At 44.3% G+C, this 20,878-nt stretch overlaps 1 protein-coding gene and 1 long non-coding RNA gene across 3 annotated transcripts in view; one reads left to right on the plus strand and one right to left on the minus strand.

The window, feature by feature from the left end:
- FHOD1 (formin homology 2 domain containing 1) overlaps nucleotides 1-8,561 on the minus strand; it is a 302,110-nt gene extending 293,549 nt beyond the window's left edge. Inside the window, exon 1 of one of the 2 annotated variants that reach the window (XM_029608780.1) lies at nucleotides 7,969-8,561. In XM_029608780.1, the coding sequence (XP_029464640.1) occupies nucleotides 7,969-8,133 (165 nt within the window). In that variant the 5' untranslated portion in view covers nucleotides 8,134-8,561. The remainder of the gene's footprint in view (nucleotides 1-7,968) is intronic. The other variant, XM_029608781.1, reaches the window with a different exon arrangement.
- Nucleotides 7,859-14,596, plus strand: LOC115095293. Its single transcript, XR_003857741.1, has 3 exons — nucleotides 7,859-7,938; nucleotides 14,032-14,107; nucleotides 14,253-14,596. It is a non-coding gene; the product is annotated as an uncharacterized LOC115095293 (long non-coding RNA).
- Nucleotides 14,597-20,878: the final 6,282 nt, after the last annotated feature.

A 20,878-nucleotide genomic window follows, 5' to 3' on the forward strand; every position in this document is an offset into this window, starting at 1 on the left:
CGGTCCCACCCGCCGGAACTCACTACCCACAAACCTCCGACTTGAGCCTTGCACCCTCAAATTAAAAAATAAATTAAATTAAAGACCTGGCTTTTCAAACAGGCTTACCCAGATTAGATCCCCTGCGTCTTAACCCCCTGCTGCATCAGTACGTTACTTGAACTTATCTGTTAAGTTATGTTACATTGTTTATTCTTGTTTGCTTTATTCTGATTTCTTGTTTGCCAGTTTTCGGCTACCCTTCTCTCCTGTTCCTTGTAGTCCCATCCCCTGTCCCTGTTTGATGTACTTTCTACCTTCAGTTCTGATGTAAACCGGTATGATGCAACCACTAATACTGGTATAGAAAAATAAATAAATAAATACCCTACAAGGGGCACATTTATCACAACACAGAAGTTTTTTATGTTTCTCAGAAAGATGCTTGGCTACCTAGGGAATGGTCAGCAGAAAACGGGAGGTAATATTACCCCTGTATAAGTCCCTGGTGAGACCTCACTTGAAATACTGTGCACAATCCTGGAGACTGCATCTTCGAAAGGATATAAACAGGATGGAGTCAGTCCAGGGGTGGCTACTAAAACGGTCAGTGGTCTTTGTTTTAAAACATGTGGGGACAGACTTAAACATGTAAAAATGTATACCCTAGAGGAAAGGCAGGATAGGGGAGATATGATAGAGACATTACTTTACTCCACTTCAAGAGCCGGAGTTAATTTTGCGATGTAAAAAAATGCGCATTGGGTACCCAGCCTTAGGGCAATTTCCTGCATTGGGCGTAATAGGAAATGTCTTCTTTTCCATAGAGTTTACATGCATCGGGTGCTATCGGTTACACATTTGTTAGGGCACGTGTTCTGGATGGGATAATCCATTTACTGCATTAGACGCTATTCTTGCATACGCAAAATGCACGCCTAACTGCCAGTTAACCCATGCACTAGGCTGGCGCACCTTATTGCATTGGCTTGTAGGTGTGGGTAAAACCGTGCATTCAGCTGAATGCACTTTATGGCATCGGCCCAAGAGTAATTTAGGAAGGACACTTAGCCCTGAGTAATTGTGCGTGCCCCAAGGACTCCTAAACGGAAGCCCAGTCCACAGCTTACAATGCTATTGTTATTACCAAACTCAAACTCTTCTTCTTCTTCTAGAATCCCCTCTGAAAAGCAACCCTTTGACGTTAACGATCAACCTCTTCCAGCTAATCTCATGGAGTTCCCAGGTCAGTGAAAATGTCAGCAGTGTTACATTTGTTTGCCACAAACATCAGCTCTACAGTCCCATCCCTGACCTTCTCCCACATGAAGTGGCATTTGATGCAGAGGTGCTTTGTCCATATAGTTCTTGGTATGACCAATGACTGCCGATAGTTGCACCTTACTTGTGCCGGTCTGGTGCCCGGTCCAGCTGGAACAGGAAGAGTTCCCTCATCCAAGACACCTGTCTCAGACAATGCTAACAAAGCTACATCTAAGCCTGCTTCTTCGCCTCCAACGTCCATTCCTTGAACTTCCTCAGCACGCCCTCTCTGTCCCACAGGAAGAACACATGCACACATGTCATCGCTTTGTCAACGATGGTGTGTATCTAACCTCGAGCTGCTCCAGCTCTGCATGTACAAGGGCCAGAGAGGTACTGTCTCTTCCATCCCGCTGTCAACTGTTGCTTTGAATACAGCTGACTTTAGAGTTGTTAACTGTCTGGCTATTCTCCAGACCATGTGGAGAATGTCTAAAAGCTTGGGGGGGGGGGGGGGGAGATAAAATGGCAAAATGGCCAATCATTTAACTATCAGCTGGTTTGGTTGCACGGAGCGTTTCCCCTCCTTGCTCCAATGACAAGTACTTTCCTCCCCCACTCCTCCCAGCAAACCTGAATTCTCCCCTCTCCAACCCCACAGCTGGCTGCTGGCAGCAGAGAGCATCATGTTAACACGTGTAGACACCTATACATCTGAGACTAAAGCAAGCGATTCTGGCAATCTCATTATGGTATGAACTGAGGCTCTGCAGTTTCCCCCTATGGAGCCCCAGTTTGATTCAACAAGGCTTGAAACAATACGGCAGCTAGAACCACTTGCTTTAGACTCTGACTTATAGGTGTCCTCCTGTGGCAATGTGCCACTCACTGCTGGAGGGAGAGGGAGAGAGTTCAGCCCCTAGGATCAGGCAGCCTCATGGAGAAGACAATGGCAAGGGAAGAGGCTGGAGCAGAGAAGATAATGTTCTGAGCCTGACCCACCTTCTCCACTTTTGAAACTTGTTTCAAACCCACTTTTGAAACTTGTTTCAAACCTGAAACTGCTGCTCAGAGCAACTTCTGTAACCACATCAAGGATTGGAAGGTAACAAGAGACGGGGATGGGCACGAGAAGTTGTGCTAGCGTGCAGAGAAGGACAAGGCTCTGCTATGGGGAAAAAAGGCAGGGAGAGGCGTCTCTATGAGGAGCAGCCTAATGTTTAGAGAAGAGCGCCGAGGACTAGGGAAGCCAGGGTTCAAATCCCACTGCTGCTCCTTGTGACCTAAGGCAAGTCACTTCAACCTCCATTGCCTCAGTTACAAACTCGGTGCCTCATTTACTCACCATTTTTCCCCGCAGTCACAGAATAGCAGAAAAGCCTTAGTAAACCCAGGCCCTTGGACTGTGATCTCCCTGGGGACTCGGAAATACCGACAGGACCTGAATGTAACTTGCCTTGAGCTACCAATGAAAAAGGCATATGTACAGGAAAGAAGGGTGGAGGCGATGGAGAGAATACTGGGAAAGAGGATGGAAGTAAGGGCAAAAGACTGCAGGAGAAAGATGCCAGGAAGGGAGAGGCAGCAGGGAAGAGGTAAAGAGAGTATGAAGAGCCCAAGATAACTGAGGAAAGAAGCAGAGAGAAGAGACTGCGGAGGTATGGGATGGAAAGAGGAAAGAAATGAGAGATTGTGTAGGAACGTTGAAGTGCGGTGGTGGAGAGAGGAGGACAACGGAGGATGATTAGTTTGGGGAATAAGAAACCAAAGACAGAGGAGGAACAGATGGCAGGAAACAGTAAGACAAGAGCAAAGAAGTTTCAAGAGAAAAAAAGGAAATACACAGAGAGAGAACAGTGATGGGGACAAAACTTCAGACACTGACTAGTTAAGGAATACAAATTTTAATTATTCTGTCATTTTAAATGTTCTGCACAACAAAATCCTTGAGCAGCAGTGACTGCTACACAAAACCTATGTTGTAAAATAGTCCTCATTTGTGAGATGAAGAACAGAAGGGCATCAATAGTCACGAGGAGATGGAAGAACGGCAGAGCGGCATAGGGAGGAAAAGCTAGATCACACACAGTCCTGAGGGTGTTAAGAGCAGGGGGGAAAGAAAAGCAGTGAAAATATGGAAGGGAAGCAGGAGATGGCGGTGAGAAAGAAGAATCTAAGAGCATGAGTGTTAGGTATTCGTTTCTGGTTCACACATAATGCAGAAATTGCAGTTCAGGCACCGATGCACCTTTTTTGTAGGCATTAAGAGGTATGACAATGATAAAACTTGTTGTGTGTCTACCACAAATCGATGAGTGAATCTGCCCCACCGGTTTTGTCTGGAATGTTCATTTATGAAAGTTAAGCAGCCCTATTTGGCTTGCCTGTCAAACACTCGTTGCATGTGGGCAGCTTCATTGCTTGGCAATTCAGTCCTCTCACAGCTTGCATCTTGGACATTTTGCTGAATCCTGGCCTTGTTTGCATGCCAGATGCCTAAGTGCTCTTTCTTGTCCTCGCTACACATAGGTCCTGCTTCGCCTCATGGTCTTCATAAGAACATAAGACTTGCCATACTGGGTCAGACCAAGGGTCCATCAAGCCCAGTATCCTTTTTCCAACAGTGACCAATCCAAGTCACAACTACCTGGCAGGATCCTAAGGGGTAGATAGATTCCAAGCTGCTTATCCCAAGAATAAGCAATGGATTTCTGCAACTCCACCTTAATAATGGTTAACGGACTTTTCCTCCAGGAACTTGTCCAAACCTTTTTTAAATGCAGCACAACTAATAGCTTTCACCACATCCCCCCCAACAATGAATTCCAGAGCTTAATTATGCGTTGAGTAAAAAAATATATTTTCTCTTTTCAGTTTTAAATGTATTGCCGAGTAACTTCATGGTCTTTGTACTTTTCAAAAGCGTAAACAACTGACTGTTTATTCATTCCATTTAGTTTTATAGACCTCAGCCGTCTCTTCTCCAAACTGAAAAGTCCTAACCTCTTTAGCATTTCCTCATAGGGGAGCTGTTCCATTCTCTATAGCACCTTGGTCACCCTTCTCTGTACCTTTTCTAAGTCCTTTGTCCTGGCAATCGTCATTACAAGGAACACGCATCCTTGCCTCTGTCTTGATGAGCATGTTCCCAGCCTCATCACAAATGTGATGCTCATAAAAAGTTGAAAATATTTGTTTTCTTGCTCTGAATTAGTTACACTCCATGCTTACTCCCCAGTACAAGTATGGTGCCCTTGGCACACAAATTCACTTAGCTTTCCGCCTTTCTCAGCTGCCAACACGATTGTCCTATCTGGCATTTGCCATTGTGACTCGCTTGATGTCACTATTATTTTTCTTTAGTTGCTCCGGAATCGAGGGATGATCAGAGTGTCGGGAAACTTCTGTTGAGAGCACTGCATGTCATGAAGTTATCGCAGCCTTGAATGCCGTCCGTCGTCGATAGGTTTCTCGTGTCCTCCTGCCCTTCCTTGCGCACTCTCTAACAAAATGGCCCTGTTCTTGCATGCGTGAAATACTTTGCATCCACTTTTGTTCACCGTTGTCTTGTTGTTCTGTGCCTCCTCCGACGCTTAGAATCCTGCTCCTTCTCTCCAGCTCTACAAGCGATCCCCGTCCATAAAATTATGACTCTGGTAGGTTACCTACAGCTGGCACTACCCCATCTCAGTCCTCGGACAAACCACACAAGACAGCAGCTTCGCTTAGGCTATTTACTTTTCCCAAGTAAGGATCCATTCTAGTGTCAAGCTTTTCAGAATACAACTGGCATCAACCGAATGGTATGGACCTTACCGTCTTGTGGCACGTATGGCTTCTGAAGTTTTTCCCCACACTTATTTTGGGGAAGTTTAAACCCCGGACACGCTCCTTAAACAGATCTACTGGTGTTAGTCTTGCTTCAGACTTAGTTTTTATGTTTCATGTTCTTTGGGTTTCATCTCGTCTGGTCATCCACCAAATCAGTCGCATTCCATCAACACTAGTTTCACGTGGCATAGTTTAGGCCGATCAGCTTATTGACAGCTGTTGAATTAAATTTCAGTGGCATCTCCTGATGCCACTGAAATTTGTTCTCACAATATCTTGTTCTCACAATATCTCACTTGCCATGCAGTACGACTGCACGTCCTGGGCCCATAATCACTGTCTGTTAGTAATGCAATGCCAATGCAAGCGAGCCGAGTGGCGAACTGGCTGCAAAAGAGGCACATGACATGCTTGCTCAGGCATGACCAGCTTACTGCATAGCATGATCACGAGAGACGGCAACAGGTTATATTATTATTTTTCCCCCCTTACATGTAACAGGACATGGCAGCGTTGCTAGGTAATGTTACGACACATGGCTTGTAAACATTTCATACTGTGCCCTCTTCAGGAAAACAGCAGAAACACAACATAGAAAAAAACAAATGCTATTGCATTACTGAACTCGTTAAACTGCTTCTCAATAGAAATGCTGTCAGATAGAAATTCCCTAACCTGTCCTGGGGGAATCCCAGCCAGTCGGGTTGTTCAGGATATCCACAACGAATATGCACGAGATAAACCCGACTGGCTGGGGGTCCCTCGGGACAGGTTTGGGCATCACTGCTGTAGGAGAAGGGCAATGACCACAGCACGAATGATCTTTAAAAAAAATAAAATAAAACCACTGACGTGAAAAATAATTGCTACCAACAAATCATAATCTGGATTTTCACCCCCATGTTAATGTTTATTTCAGATCACTGATAACAAAAAGCCAGGAAACTGGGGTAAAAATGACAATGATCTGATTAAGAAGGGCATGTCTGCAATTTGTGGGCCTATCTTGAAAAATCTTGTAGAAGAATTATGACTAGATTGTGAGTCAATTATGAGCACACTATGAAAACATGAGAGTGTAGTGAACACATACAGTATGACCTCATGACCTCACCCGGAGACTTCCTTACAACATTCAGCCCTTGAAAAAGAAAATTTCACTACACCAGAGAGCTTTCAGATAGATTTTCACAATAAGCCATTTTCTAACCTGCAAATTTTAGAGGACAAACTTCTGACAGAGGCATTGACCTTTGGTTGTCTCCTGGGCATAGAACATTGGCATGCAGCTAGCAGAGAAAATAACAGTGTAGGTGCAGTGGATTGATGTACACGTAAAATTTGCAAACAGTTCAAAGTCACACTCACACCAGGCAGATTTCAGCCCGCTTCATCAGAGTTTGCAATTTCCTTAAGTCTGCAGGGGAAAATCTATTAAATTTTTTCAGCACATTTGTGGGGAAAAACTAAAGTAAATCTGCCAATTCAAATAAATCTGCTTTAGGTCTCTCAGAGTTGAAATAGATATTGCCATATATACAGATTTTCTTTAAAAACATTTTTTTCTTTAAAGGTGGATCTGCCCAGTAGCTCAGTAGCAGTGCTACCCACTGTCATGCAGAGGGCGTGGGTTTGCTTCCCGGGCCAGCCAGGGATGAGGATGCTGTGGAGTGAGCATTCACAACCCCCAGGGGAAAGGGAGAGCTTCAGTCATTGCGCAATGGCGACACCTGATGGCTGGCTTGGGGGTCCACAAGTTCCAGAGGGGATCCACAAGTTCCAGAGGGGATCCACAAGTTCCAGAGGGAGCTGCAGTTTGTGGCCCCCCTGGGCCAAGAACTGTCACCACAATAGCTGGGCTGAGTAGAAGGGAGATAGGAAAGCCCCTGGATGTTATGAATGTAGCTCAGTGAAGGCCCTTTTGAAATGAGCGAGCAGGAAGAAATAACCAATCCAAAAAGAAAAAGGTTCTCTCAAACGATTGGGCAAACCTACAGAAACATGCACATCCCTACTGCTAAGCACTGCAAGATGCTGGCATAGTACAAGGGAAGGAAGAAGAGTTCTCTTGGCACATGCCACACCCCAAACCATGGAGGAAATAGCTGTTTGCTGTGCACAGAGATATGAATTAGCAATGTACGCCTTCCAGGCAGATATTTAAAATGGACCCACTTTTAGGTCAACCAATGAAGGGACTATCCGAAACTGATCCAGCTGGGCAAGCAAAATACAATTTCGGACAGATTTCCTTTTTTTTCTCTCTCTCTCTTTTTATATTGCCTGTTCCTCCCACCCCAGACCGAATGCTCAGGCTACATGAATACCACCCATGCAAATTAAAGTTTATTCACGGACCGGTAGTGATGACTAGAGTAATCAGGATGGGCAAACTTATTTTGTTTAGATGGTTACTGCAACTAATAATAACAAAAAGAACTCCAAGTTTCTAAAAAGGAAAACCTATCTTAAAGCAACAATGCTAACAAACATTCCTTTTCATAATTCAGGTGACAACAATACCAGCAAAAAAATAATTTTCAATAATTAAATTGGCAGGTATAACAAATTCATGAAGAGGATGCTTCTGTGTTATGATTTTTATGCCATTGCCGAGATAAAAGTGCTGACATTTTCTAGAGGCCCTTTCTAGTTAGCCACTCTCATCTTTCTAAAATTAAGTAAATCAGGGTGTCGCTGTGCTGTTTGACATCAGCCCTCCACCCCATACAAGGACCACTCGGATACATATACAAAGCCATAAAGGAGGGGAGGGGGGGCAGGAAACAAATCTAGGAAGGGAAGGACATGTGGATTAATACCCGAGAGGAAGAACGAGAAGCTGAGGCTAACTGCCCCAGAAAGGTGGGATGATAAACGTACGCCACTTCCTACCTTGAGCGGTGCTTGCAGCAGCTGCTGTAGCCCGGGGAGCTGCTCTGTCAGGGGAGAATGCTCCTGCAAGCTGCACACCAGCGGTCTGCGCGGTTCCGGGAAGTTGGTGCACACGAAGGGGTCGGTATCATCCAGGTACTGCACCCGGCACTGCAACAGTGCCATGGCAGCGTGGCCACCAGAGAGGGCAAGTGGCTGAAGCACAGCAGAAGAGAGAGGGAGAGCAAGGCACTTCAGAGGCGGAGGTGACCCGGTGCCAGGGAAGAAAAGGCTGAGACCCAGTCAGTCCCCCTTTCCCAGCTTGGATATGGTTTGGGGGTTTTCCTCCCTGGACGCGTCACCGTTGCAGCTCTCTCAGCACCTGAGACTGGAGGAGTCCCCAGGCTCAGTGGGAAACTTTCAGCTCAGAAAGTTTTTAGTGCCTTACTGGCGTGCAGCAGGCTGAGTGATCTTGAAGGAAGGAGGAGGCTGGCAGCCGGTAATGAGTCAGTAGAAAGAGCTGCCAGTGTTTACTGGACAGAAATAGGAAGAGACTACAACAGCAACTCCAGTAACCTGAGCTGCAGGTCAGCTGGGTAGGATGGCGGCCATCTTGCGGTGGGCAAAATGTGCCTTTGGCTCCAGAAGTTTAAAAACCTTTAGGGAAAAAAAAAACCAGCAAACCACAGTTTTATTGAATTTGTATCTTTTCGTTTTTAAAATAACAAATAGTACTTGAATGAACTTGAACAGAATTTTAAGAAAGAGGAAGGTGGCAGGAAAGCAGGTTGAAACCGCCACCAGATCTGAAATTCACAAATTGCCTGGAAAACATTTTATTGAAGATTCGCATTTTGAGCCAGTTCAATGGCAATGCTGCCATGCAGAGGACCCATATTTAATTACCAAGTTGAGTTCTCTCTTTCCCAGGAAGGCTCCTACCGGGCATGCTTCATAGCATTAATGTCACCTGCATGGGGAGAGGAAAAGTAGGCCCAGTCACTGGGCGACAACACCACCTAGTGGCTAAACTCAGGGTCCAAAATTGTGCGATTTTAGGAGTCTTGGTGTATGGGGCACAACTGAGCAGTTTTGCTGCAGTGGTTAAGCTGAATGATTTGAGAGAAATCCTTGGGTAGTCGGGAATGAAAGCTCATAGGGGTAGATTTTCAAACGAGCGCGAACAGCCTACTTTTGTTTGCGCTCCAGGCGCAAACAAAAGTACGCTGGATTTTAGTAGATACGCGCATAGTCGCGCGTATCGGCTAAAATCCTGGATCGGCGCGCGCAAGGCTATAGATTTCGTATAGCCTGCGCGCGCCGAGCCGCGCAGCCTACCCCCGTTCCCTCCTAGGCCGCTCCGAAATCGGAGCGGCCTAGAAGGGAACTTTCCTTTGCCCTCCCCTCACCTTCCCCTCCCTTCCCCTACCTAACCCACCCGCCCGGCCCTGTCTAAACCCCGATCCTACCTTTGTCGGGGGATTTACGCCTCCCAGAGGGAGGCGTAAATCCCCGCGCGCGAGCGGGACCCCTGCGCGCCGGGCCGCGACCTGGGGGCGGGTACGGAGGGCGAGGCCACGCCCCCGGACCGCCCCGGGGCGTAGCCACGCCCCCGTACCCGCCCCCAAAACGCTGCCGGCACGCCCCCGAAACGCCGCGCAATCCGGCCCCGCCCCCCGACACGCCTCCCGACACGCCCACTCCGAAAACCCCGGGACTTACGCGAGTCCCGGGGTTGTGCGCGCGCCGGTGAGCCTATGTAAAATAGGCTCACCGGCGCGCAGGGCCCTGCTCGCGTAAATCCGCCCGGTTTTGGGCGGATTTAGGCGAGCAGGGCTCTGAAAATCTACCCCATAGTGCGGAGACCTGTTTCAATTGAGATGTCAACCCCCTGGAGCAGGAAACCGATAGGCACACACACACGTTTAACCTGGAAGTGGAGTCCTGTAGAGTGGTAATGTGAGTTACTCAATGTTGAAATCAAACCAGAAGAAATCCAGTCCTGTTTATGTTCACTGGGAAAATCTCCTCTTCATCCACCAGAAAAAACTTGCAAAATTGTTCCCCATGGACGTAGGAAAATCCAAAACAGAATCAAATTCAGCAAAGCTTAAAACCCACAGTGGAGCTGCTTCAGATTTGCCCAAGATTTGAATCCAGTTTCCAGAGATTCAGTAAAGCTTTTGCTGCTAATCAGGGTAGGATTTAAGATTTTGGTGCCTACAGACAAAGTGCCATGGTGGCATCCCTTCGAAGCTGTGCCTGCAAATGGTCCCAGCACAAGCAGAAGCAGGCCCCGTTTGGTCTGGATGTTTGGTGCCTTCAAAATCTGGTGCCCTAGGCAGTTGCCTATACCTAAATCTGGGACTATTGCTAACAGGCATTTCTTTTCATAGAGGTTTGTCAGACCTTCAAAATTCCAGTTACATTAAATTGTTTTGTGAGAGAACTGACTGTACAAAATGTAGATGCAGTCGGTGTATTTACAGTATTGTACAATTCATCAAAGAATAAAAAAAAAAGATTAGAATAAAGGGCTCTAGAGATCTGAGGCATACTGCACACCCAAACAGCAGGAATCTTATGAAAGATGTGTGTTCAGATTCTGAGTACAGCATTTGGTAAAATAACTATACAAGTCCATATTCAGTAGGCCGGCAAACAGCAGAGTTTTCTGGGTAAAGCTACTAGAATAATGTTAGCCAACTATCAAGTGGGACAAGGCTAAAATTATCTGAGTAGTCTTACCCAGATAATTATAGCCATGCCTCTGATATACTCAGTTAATGTTATCGGGGTACGTGCCGATACCTTTAAACTAAACCGGATAAATTCAACACAAGTTAAAAAAAAAAATAGAACTGCAAGACCAACAAGACTCATCCCCTACTCGTCCAGCTTCCAAAATAGTAAAATGATTATAGGGCATAGTGCCCCCCACCATCCAAATGTAAGGCAACTCAGGCCTCACTATCAAGGGTAATGATGTATTAGTTAAAATGAGGAACCTTCCAGAGTGGGGGGTGTTCCAGAGGTGTGCACAAGGAGCAGATTGACAAGGAGCTCCCTCGCACAAAAGAGAATGGGTGGGGAGGAAGTTATAAAAGGGGCTTCCACAAGTGCTTGGGAGGAGTTCCTGTTTTGGATTTATTGAGGAGGGGGCGGAGATTCCCATCAGTCGGGGCAGGGTAGGGTGGGGCCTGGAGTAGAAAGTGAAGGCCACTGAGACTTGCAACCTGTTGAAGTAATTAGAATGATTCTGAGGGTTTCTGTGGATGTGAAGCCTGAGCGTGTTGAAGAACACAAGGAAGGGTTCAGAAGAAGAGCATTCTTTTGAGGACTTGAAAAAGTTAATGTAAATCAGTTATTTACTCTCTCAGATAATAGAAGGACCAGAGGTACTCCATGAAGTTAGCAAGTAGCTCATTTAAAACGAATCAAAGAAAATTATTTTTCACTCAGCGCATAGTTAAGCTCTGGAATTCATTGCCAGAAGATGTGGTTACAGCAGTTAGTGTAACTGGGTTTAAAAAAGGTTTGGATAAGTTCCTAGAGGAAAAATCCATAGACTGCTATTAATTAATAAACAATAGTAGCTTGAGCTCTATTTAATGTTTGGTATGTGGTAAATGTAGCGTATGCTCAAATGTTTCTGTGTGTAAATCCGTATTTGTTCCAGCGTTGGGAAGAGAGTATATTCTGCAGGGTGATTTTGATTGTAACACGGATCAAGTTATATATCTAATTGTATGTCCATGTGATCTATTTTATATAGGTCAGACTAAAAGATCTATAAAGGTAAGGATTGGGGAACATCTTAGTAGTATACATAGACAGAAAGAGAACGCACCCCTTGTACATCATTGGCGAAAAATGCAACACAATTTGAGTGAGCTACGATTTTGTGTTCTCAATAGAGTACAGTTACCACGTGGAGGTGATGTCTCATTACAATAGTTGAGAAAGGAACAGCGACTTATTTTTCAGTGGATACTGTTGAACCAAAAGGACTTAATTTAGACATTGAATGGAATGTTTATATTTGAGGTTCACCAAAAAAACGAGGAAAAAAGAAAAATATCATGAGGCTGTGCTCAAAAGGTGGCGCTCAAAACAATTTAATTTAAAAAAAAATTTTTGAGGTAAGACTGACCGTATCGGCAAGCCTGGCGACAAACCCCTTGAGTCATTTAACAGGGGTTGTCCGGACTTCTCGTCATTTACAGTCAACCTTGAACACACTATTTTTTACTGTGCTTTTTTTATGATTTTTAAAGATTTTTTAAATTATTTTTTTTAAATTTTTCAAAATGTTTGCAATGTTTTCAAAATGTTTTCAATAAAATATATAAATCCAGAGCAAATTATTTCTTTTAAACTCAGTCCAGAGAAATTATTTCCTGTATAAGGACAAGAAAATAAATACCCTCGACACCCAGCCGATGTTTCGCTACTGCTTCATCAGGAGCGCGTATTGTCTTTACATATCTCCCGTCAGTACTTATTTTACCGGGAGCATACTGACATCCTTCTTGCCCAGATAGTAGTTTTTAGAATTGGCTTGTAATGTCTCCCGCCAATAATTGTTTCTCGGGGAGATGTCCGCTAAAATTCAAAAGCGGTCTAATTCTCCTGCATCCGCCAATTTTCGGCGGTGTCTCTTCTCATAATTGCCCAGAAGTATCCTTCATTGTGGACATACACCGTCTCAGCTTACTTCCGGATTCTCATACAGCTTACTCTGTATGAGAAGAGACACCGCCGAAAATTGGCGGACGCAGGAGAATTAGACCGCTTTTGAATTTTAGCGGACATCTCCCCGAGAAACAATTATTGGCGGGAGACATTACAAGCCAATTCTAAAAACTACTATCTGGGCAAGAAGGATGTCAGTATGCTCCCGGTAAAATAAATACTGACGGGAGATATGTAAAGACAATACGCGCTCCTGATGAAGCAGTAGCGAAACATCGGCTGGGTGTCGAGGGTATTTATTTTCTTGTCCTTATACAGGAAATAATTTCTCTGGACTGAGTTTAAAAGAAATAATTTGCTCTGGATTTATATATTTTATTGAAAACATTTTGAAAACATTGCAAACATTTTGAAAAATTTTAAAAAAAATAATTTAAAAAATCTTTAAAAATCATAAAAAAAGCACAGTAAAAAATAGTGTGTTCAAGGTTGACTGTAAATGATGAGAAGTCCGGACAACCCCTGTTAAATGACTCAAGGGGTTTGTCGCCAGGCTTGCCGATACGGTCAGTCTTACCTCAAAAAAATTTTTTAAAATTAAATTGTTTTGAGCGCCACCTTTTGAGCACAGCCTCATGATATTTTTCTTTTTTCTTTTTTCCTCGTTTTTTTGGTGATTTAATTGAATGGAAAATAATTAGCTCTTTTTTGGGATACTTTGATATATTTGAGGTTCTACATTGGAGATAGCTTTGGAATCAATGTTATTTACAATACTTTGCTGGTGATGGTCATTGATATTCAGAATGGTTGTTGTATGAGTTATAATGACAGCGATAGGGGTGACGCCATTTTTAAATGTCCTTTTTGGCGCCATTGTGTTGTGTTTGAATCTTTTGGTTCTTAAAGGTTCATTGACGTTTGATATGTGGGTGACGTCATCTTTAAATGTCTTTTTTGATGCTGCTGTAGGTTTAAATGTCTGGGTTCTTAAAGTCTTTTTGACGTATTTTACGTCGTTTGAATGTTAGTATATATAGGGTGGGTTTGGTGTATGCGCAGCCACGGCGTTTTTGAATCATTTCAATTGATGGTGACTGGAACTGGGTAAGTTGTGCGATATTCTGGTGGTAGTATGTTGGGTTTTTGTATTTTTAAGGGAATAGTGGTTATCAGTGTTGGATCCTCTCATAACCTCTGGTTTCTCCACTGTGCTTCTTGATAGTGATTTTGAAATAAGAGGGTAGAAAAAATTGTTGGAGATCTGTTCCTAGTTGTGGAAATGTGGAGTTAAGGCTGAGAAAATTTGCTGGTAAGTGGGGTTATTGATAGGAGGTATGAAGAGTAGATGTGTTTATTTTGGTCTGTAAGTTGTTTTTTTCTTTTTAGTTATCGTGTTGTGAAATATCCCAGGTTATTCGTTGTTGATACTTGGTGACAACTGTTGAAAACGTTTGTTGTTCAGGTAAGAAGTATGGGGTGTCTGGGACTAATTGTTTGATTTTGTGATATATTGTGACCAGAGAGTATATTTATATTTAAATAAATGGGAGTGGTATATATAGAGTTTTTTGAGAAATAATATTGTGAAGGATATTTGTATTTTTTAGATATGAATATTTGAAATGAGTAATCTCTTGGAACATTAGTGGTGGTCTGGTGTGAAGTAATCCGATGTGATGCAGATGTTACATCCCCTGATGAAACCATGTGGTGAAACAGGAGTCTCTTGTTGGGAAGAAGATTTCAATGGGAAGGAAAATGTTTGAAAGGATTACACCACCATAAAAGAAGAAGAAAAGAAGAAGTGGATAATTAGAGATTGTGTTTTAATTGGTTTGTTATTTGTAAAATGTGAAATGTGTGTTTTGTAATGTTTTTTTGATGAGTATGAATGGTGAGTGAATGATTTGTGGGTATTGTTGAATTTGTATGGCATTATATTAACAAAGAATTTTTAACAAATTGTCTTTTTTTGATATTGTTAAAATATTACAAATACACAGGTGAGAGAGAAAGAGAGCACTATTCTGTTTGTACATCTCACATTGAATGTCAAAGTGGCCTCTAACCCCTTACACTAATACCTAAATCTCACCTCGAGTTACTAGGTGGGCCTCCCATAGAGATATACATACCTAACTAGTGTTAGGGTATTATAGGTAGGTTCTGGTTCTCTCTCTTTCTCTCTCTCTCTCTCACTCACTCACTCACATATATTTTGATAAATGAGGGGGTTACACAGTTAATTCTGAATACCAGAGTCATCTGACTAAGTTACCACTATACAAAATCCCACTGACATTCCTTGTGACTTTGGGCAAGTCACTTCACCCCTCCATTGCCTCAGGTACAAACTTAGGGGCTGATGTAATTGTTGAGCATTAAATATGTGTGCTGTAATTCATCACACAAATCTGTGTGCTAAAATTCAGCACACAGTTTCTTAACACACAAGCTAATTTTTTTTTCAATTCCCAGTGTAGTAAGCTAATGGGATGCTAATGCACCGGGAGGTAAAAAATGCCAGCAAACCAAAAAATGTGCACAAAAAAGCTTAGCGCACCACAAAACATGATGGAATAGCATAAATCATATTTTATGCTCAGAAAACATGGTTTATATGCACAGTTCAGTTTTTCTGCGTAAAAAATATAATTTATGTCCACAAAAAATGCTTTCTGCACAGAAAGTCCTTTTTGTGCACATAAATCATTTTATGCATATGTAACCAGGTAATCACACAAAATGTTGAGAACCTCTGACACAGTTTGGGTGCTTTCAAGATCTGAGGATTCAGCAATGTGGGTCGAGCAGATGGTGAAGTGGACCCGGCTAGAGGCAGTGGGGGGTGTATGCTCTCTCGAACTGGATGTGGAAACCCCTCCTTGGATTCCCCTCTGTGAACCCTGGACCCTCAGATCTATCTCTTTCCTTATTTTCGTTACTGGTGGCCAAGATGCACCCCAATCACAATCCACACCATGGTATAATTCAAACATTTTACTTTTATTTCCTAGGGTCGCCAGGCAACAACTTATGTTGAGATTCTCATGGGTCGATCCCTCGAGCAGCTGCACATACCCGATGCCGCCATGACCATGCAGTTCCCAGCCTCCAATGTAGATCACACGCCACCAGCACACTATTGTCATCTTGCTTCCCTTTGAGGCTCTATAGGCACGAGTATGGGCCCTTTGATGACATCACAGGCTCTCATTATATAAGGCTCCCCAGAACACTGCCTCTATGCCTCAACAATGAGTCTCCTGCCATAACCGTGTATATTGCTTTGAGTTCCTGGTTCCAGTTATCCTATGTTCCTGATTCCTGCCTCATCCAGCCTTGTGTCATTCTGCTTCATCTCTCCAACCTTGCCTCCTCCAGCCTTCCTTGTCCAGTCTTGCCTCATCCAGCCTTGCCTTGCCCTATTCGTCTTGTCCAGTGTCTTTGTCCTCCCTTGGCCTGACTTCTGGATTCTGACCCACTTAAGCCCTGCCAGCCAGCAGAACCCAGGGGAGAGAAGGAGAAAAGAGTTTCAGTGAACTCCTACAAGAGCTCACACACATCTGTTGAAAATCTTTCAGCTTCCACTAAACCTCGTCTGAGACTTCCGAGTCTGGGTCTTCCAAGCACCCTGAGTCTTCCAAGTCCTCATCTGGGTCTTCCATGTCCTCGTCCAAGTCTTCCAAGTCCTCGTATGAGTCTTCCAAGCACCCTGAGTCTTCAAATCTTCATCTGAGTCCTCAGTCCGAGTTCTCCAAGTATACTGACTCTTGTCCGTGTCTTCCAAGTATCTTGAGTCTTTTGTTCCAGTTGCATGTCTCATCTTGTTCCTGTTCTCAGCCTCCATCTGGCCTCACGCATTCGTCGTCCCCTAGCGGCGGGTCTGGAAGGGCTACCGAGTGGCTGGAGGACTACTCCTGGGACCAGCATTGCATTCCTGAGTTTCACTGGTGCGTGTAGTTCCAGCGGAGGGCTGAGCCTGCCTTATTCCAGTTCCTGACGTACCTTGCCTGGTCCAGTCCAGCCTTGTTCCTGCTCTGTCCGTGCCTGTACTCGCTCACCTCCCATGGTGTGCGACTTGGGGCTCCTCCCTGAGCCGTCCCATGGCCCAAGGGCTCACTATCTCCCAGGAGCAGGCAACCGCACCTTTGCGTCCCTCAACAGGATTCGAAGGTCCCGCGGTCGCAACAAGGAGCTCATGACTCACCTTTTTCAGCAACTAACTGGCACTTTGGAGAAGATGCACAAAATTGCTTCACCTGTTTATAGATCCCAGCCCAGAAAAATTGCCGCAAGAGATGGGCTATAGTATTGGCTACCCTTAGATGACCTGCCAAATGATTGTTATGCGCTATATCCAACAAATCCTTTGGAAAACCTGGGGTACACCAATAGGAAGTCCTCTTATCCTCTTCTTTCATCTATCCCTTTCTTGTACAATAAACCACCTTGGACAAGAAAATAAAGGGGTACCAAATTCTGGTCTTTATTCACTTTCTCATAACACCACTTTTGAAAACATCTCTTTCAACACTGGATCTTTACGCTGTTCACTTGCAAAATGAGGAAATCTTGCCTGAACATCTTAAAGGCCTCCTCTCCCGTTCTTTCTGAAGCAGATCCACTTTTTCTTCTTCCTCCTACACTGGCTCCTGGGCTTCAGTGACCTACAATCACCTTCTGTTCAAAAGGGAATATTTCCCCCAACCCCTGCTTCTTCTCCTCTTCAGCCTATTTCCTTTGGGCACTTGTAAGGACTGAGGGCCTGATACAATAGGCCGAGCATAAAAACGTGCGTCCAAACTGGGCGCCTGTTAACGCTTGCACAGCCAGGTCTCCTGGGCACCCGATGCAATACGATAATGAGGTGCTGCGCTAAAAAGGACATGGAAGGGATCAATTGTGCATCCCTAGCACGTCCTTGGATTCGGGTGATCGGGAGACGAAGCTGTGCGTGGGTTAGGAAAACGGACGCCCAATTTACGAACATCCATTTTCGTAACCCACACACAGTCACGGGTTAGGAAAATGGACGCTGATAAATTGAGCATCCGTTTTCCTAACCTGGCTGTTGTCAAGACTTTTTCTTTTCATGATGCTGCTTTCTTTGGCTCCTCCTGTTTAGTATCATGACGTTACTAAGTAGGAGGAACCACAGAAAGCAGGATTTCTTGTTTTTTAATGAGCCCTTGATGCGCGGAAAGACAACGCCAACTCCAGGGCTAGCATTAAATTTCCCATGTTAAAATGTGCGCGTTGGGCGCATGGCAATTTTTTGCATCGAGGGTAATAGCTAATAGCCTCATCTACATAGCATTTACATGTGATGAGCACTATTAGCTACACATGAGTTTAGACATGCATTTTGGATGCACTAATCTTCTATTCCATCGAGTATTAACCTAGTGCATCCAAAACGTGCATCCAATCACTGGTTAGACTGTATACTAGCCTAAGCGTATGATATTACATTGGCCCTTAAGTGTCCTGTTTTTCCAGATCTCTTTAGGTTCTCCCATTCCCTCCCCAATCCCACCAGATATGGCAAATTCCTAGTTACAGCTACTCTCATCCATCTCTCCTTCTCTTTTACCTTCATTTGGACTTTTGCACTAGGATACTTGTTTAATTTCTCCATGCACACACTTTAGCCAAATTACATCGGCCCTATTCTTCATGTTAGAACCCTCCAATGAAAGCCTGATCAGGGTCTGACTACATCCTGAGTCTAGTATAGCCAAAATTTTGGATAGAATACATTGGTATGAGCCAGCATGGTCTCTGAGATTTGACACTCAGAAACTTCTTTAAGTTCCTTCCCTTACTGTATTTCGCCAAAATAAAACCAGAGAAAAAGCCTATTCCATAGCAGCGCCCTTGCTGTGGAATACGTTACTATTTGAGTTGCGGATTGAAGGAGATCTTTTGAAATTTTGAAAAAAAGATAAAAAGTTAGCATTATTTCAGCAGGCTTATTCTAAAACGTAACAGAAGTGATTGATTTGCAGCTCTTGTTTATTACACTGTGTTGATTGTTTTGTTTTTAATGTATTTTAAATATTTTATTTGTTTTGATTTTAATGTATTTTAAATGTATTGAATACTTATGAACGTAATTTCTTGTACTTCGCGTTGAAGAATGTGGAAATAAGGAAACTAAGATTGAATAAATAGATAAACTTTGGCCGGATTTTAAAAGCCCTACGCACGTAAATCCATTGCTGCTGTGTCGAAGGATCGCGTGCCAGCAGGCTGGCGGAGCGTGTAACTTGCGCCTGTCCGGAGGCAGGCGCAAAAGGTAAGACAAAGGTCGGGGGGGGGGGGTTAGAGTAGGGCTGGGGGGGGAAGGTTAGGAGAAGGGGTTGGAAGGTCAGGCTAGGGGGGAGGAAACGGAGGAAGGCAGCATAGCTTGGCGCGCGCGCAAGGTGCACAATCTAAGGGGGTTATTTTGTAAGCCTATCACACGTGAAAAGTCCCTTTTCACATGCAATAGGTTGCCGGAGGTGGGGCGGAGTCGGGGCCGGAAAGGGAGGAGTTGGAGCGGCGATGAGGCGGACACGGCGGTAAGGTAAGACCCGTTATCCCCGCCAGTAGCACATCCAATAGCACCACCCTTCACGGTGGTGCTATTGGGTGCGAAAGTCGGCAGGGATAACACCGCAGCGGTGCGATCTCTGCCGGCTTTTGCAGGCCTGCCCCCCCCCCCATTACCGCGGGATTCACTAAGCTGTGCGACATAGGAAAATCCAGGCCTAAGTTTGTACATGAGGCAATAGAGGGTAAAGTGACACTGGGACTTGAACATGTTTGCCTGCATGCACATTTTTTTAAATCTACCCCGTTGTTTTTATTCACTTTCACCTCTATCTCCACATATACTTAAGAGTCCCTACTACCCTCCCTATTACCACACACTTCTCCTAGACACATTTCCCTTAGGCTGCAGTCCAAAGAAGGATTCTATAAACTGCACGTCCTGAAAAATCTAAAGCCACTTCTCCACCATCAGGAATTCCGCACAGTTCTTCAATCACTAATTTTCAACAGCATTGACTACTGCAACTCGCTTTTATTAGGTCTTCCCAAATCTACACTAAAACCTCTCCAGCTACTACAAAATGCCGCAGCCAGAGTCCTAATAGGCAAAAAAAAAATCGGAACACATCACCCCTGTGCTAAAAAGTCTTCACTGGCTCCCAATCAAACAAAGAATCGAATTCAAGACCCTTACTATGGTGCACAACGCCTTATATAAAACGGAGAAAACCACACTCAGCAACATGATCCATCAACACAAACCTCAACGTCACACCAGAACTGCAAGCAAACAATTTCTCGACATACCATCACTTCCAACAGCGAAGCTCATGAGTACGAGAAACAGAGCCTTCTCAATTGCAGGCCCAAACTTATGGAACACCCTACCTCAATACCTAAGATCGATAATCGACTGCAAATCCTTCAAAAAAGAACTGAAAACCTGGTTATTTAGCCAAACTTTCAGAGATGGCGTGGGCTAAATGTCATAACCCCTCCACCAGCACTTCCCTTACAAGATGAACTCAATAAGCTACGCTAGAGTCTTGTCTCTTTCTCTTTGTTTTTTTGTGAACCCATTTCCCAGTTCTTTCGATGCCGTGCAAAGTTTCAGTTAAACACGCCGCGACCGTGTTCAAACGTTTATCATTTTGGTCGCCCTTCTCTGTACCTTCTCCATTGCAACTATATCTTTTTTCAGATGCAGCGACCAGAATTATACACAGTACTCAAAGTGCAGTCTCACCATGGAGCGATACAGAGGCATTATTGTTTGGCCTGAGGAACCCCAGGCTCTTAAAGGAACCTCCTGGCTTTCTCTCTTCTATGCCCTCACCTCCCTTCCTCTTCTTCCTCTCCCTATTCCTCCATTGGGCCCAACTCTACCCCATCTCTCTGGCATCATCTCCACATCAATAAATCTTTCAGAAAAGGGTAGTACCTCTGATAATGTACTTGTAGCCTGTCTGCTAATCCATTTCCGCATCCTTATGAGCATCATGTTTAACCACTATTCCAGAACCACCATCTCTGCCATCTGTTCTCCCATTTTTCCTTCCAGCCTTAACCACCTCCAACATCTTTTAGCTGTTGTGCAATCATCCTTGGATCGATGTATTGAGAAAACCTAATATTCCCAAACTGCTTCCTAATCCTAACTGGTCAAAAATCGCCTTTTAGTCCTGGGCCTGGT

The sequence above is a fragment of the Rhinatrema bivittatum genome, chromosome 7, assembly GCF_901001135.1.
Source record: "Rhinatrema bivittatum chromosome 7, aRhiBiv1.1, whole genome shotgun sequence".
NCBI lineage: Eukaryota > Metazoa > Chordata > Amphibia > Gymnophiona > Rhinatrematidae > Rhinatrema > Rhinatrema bivittatum.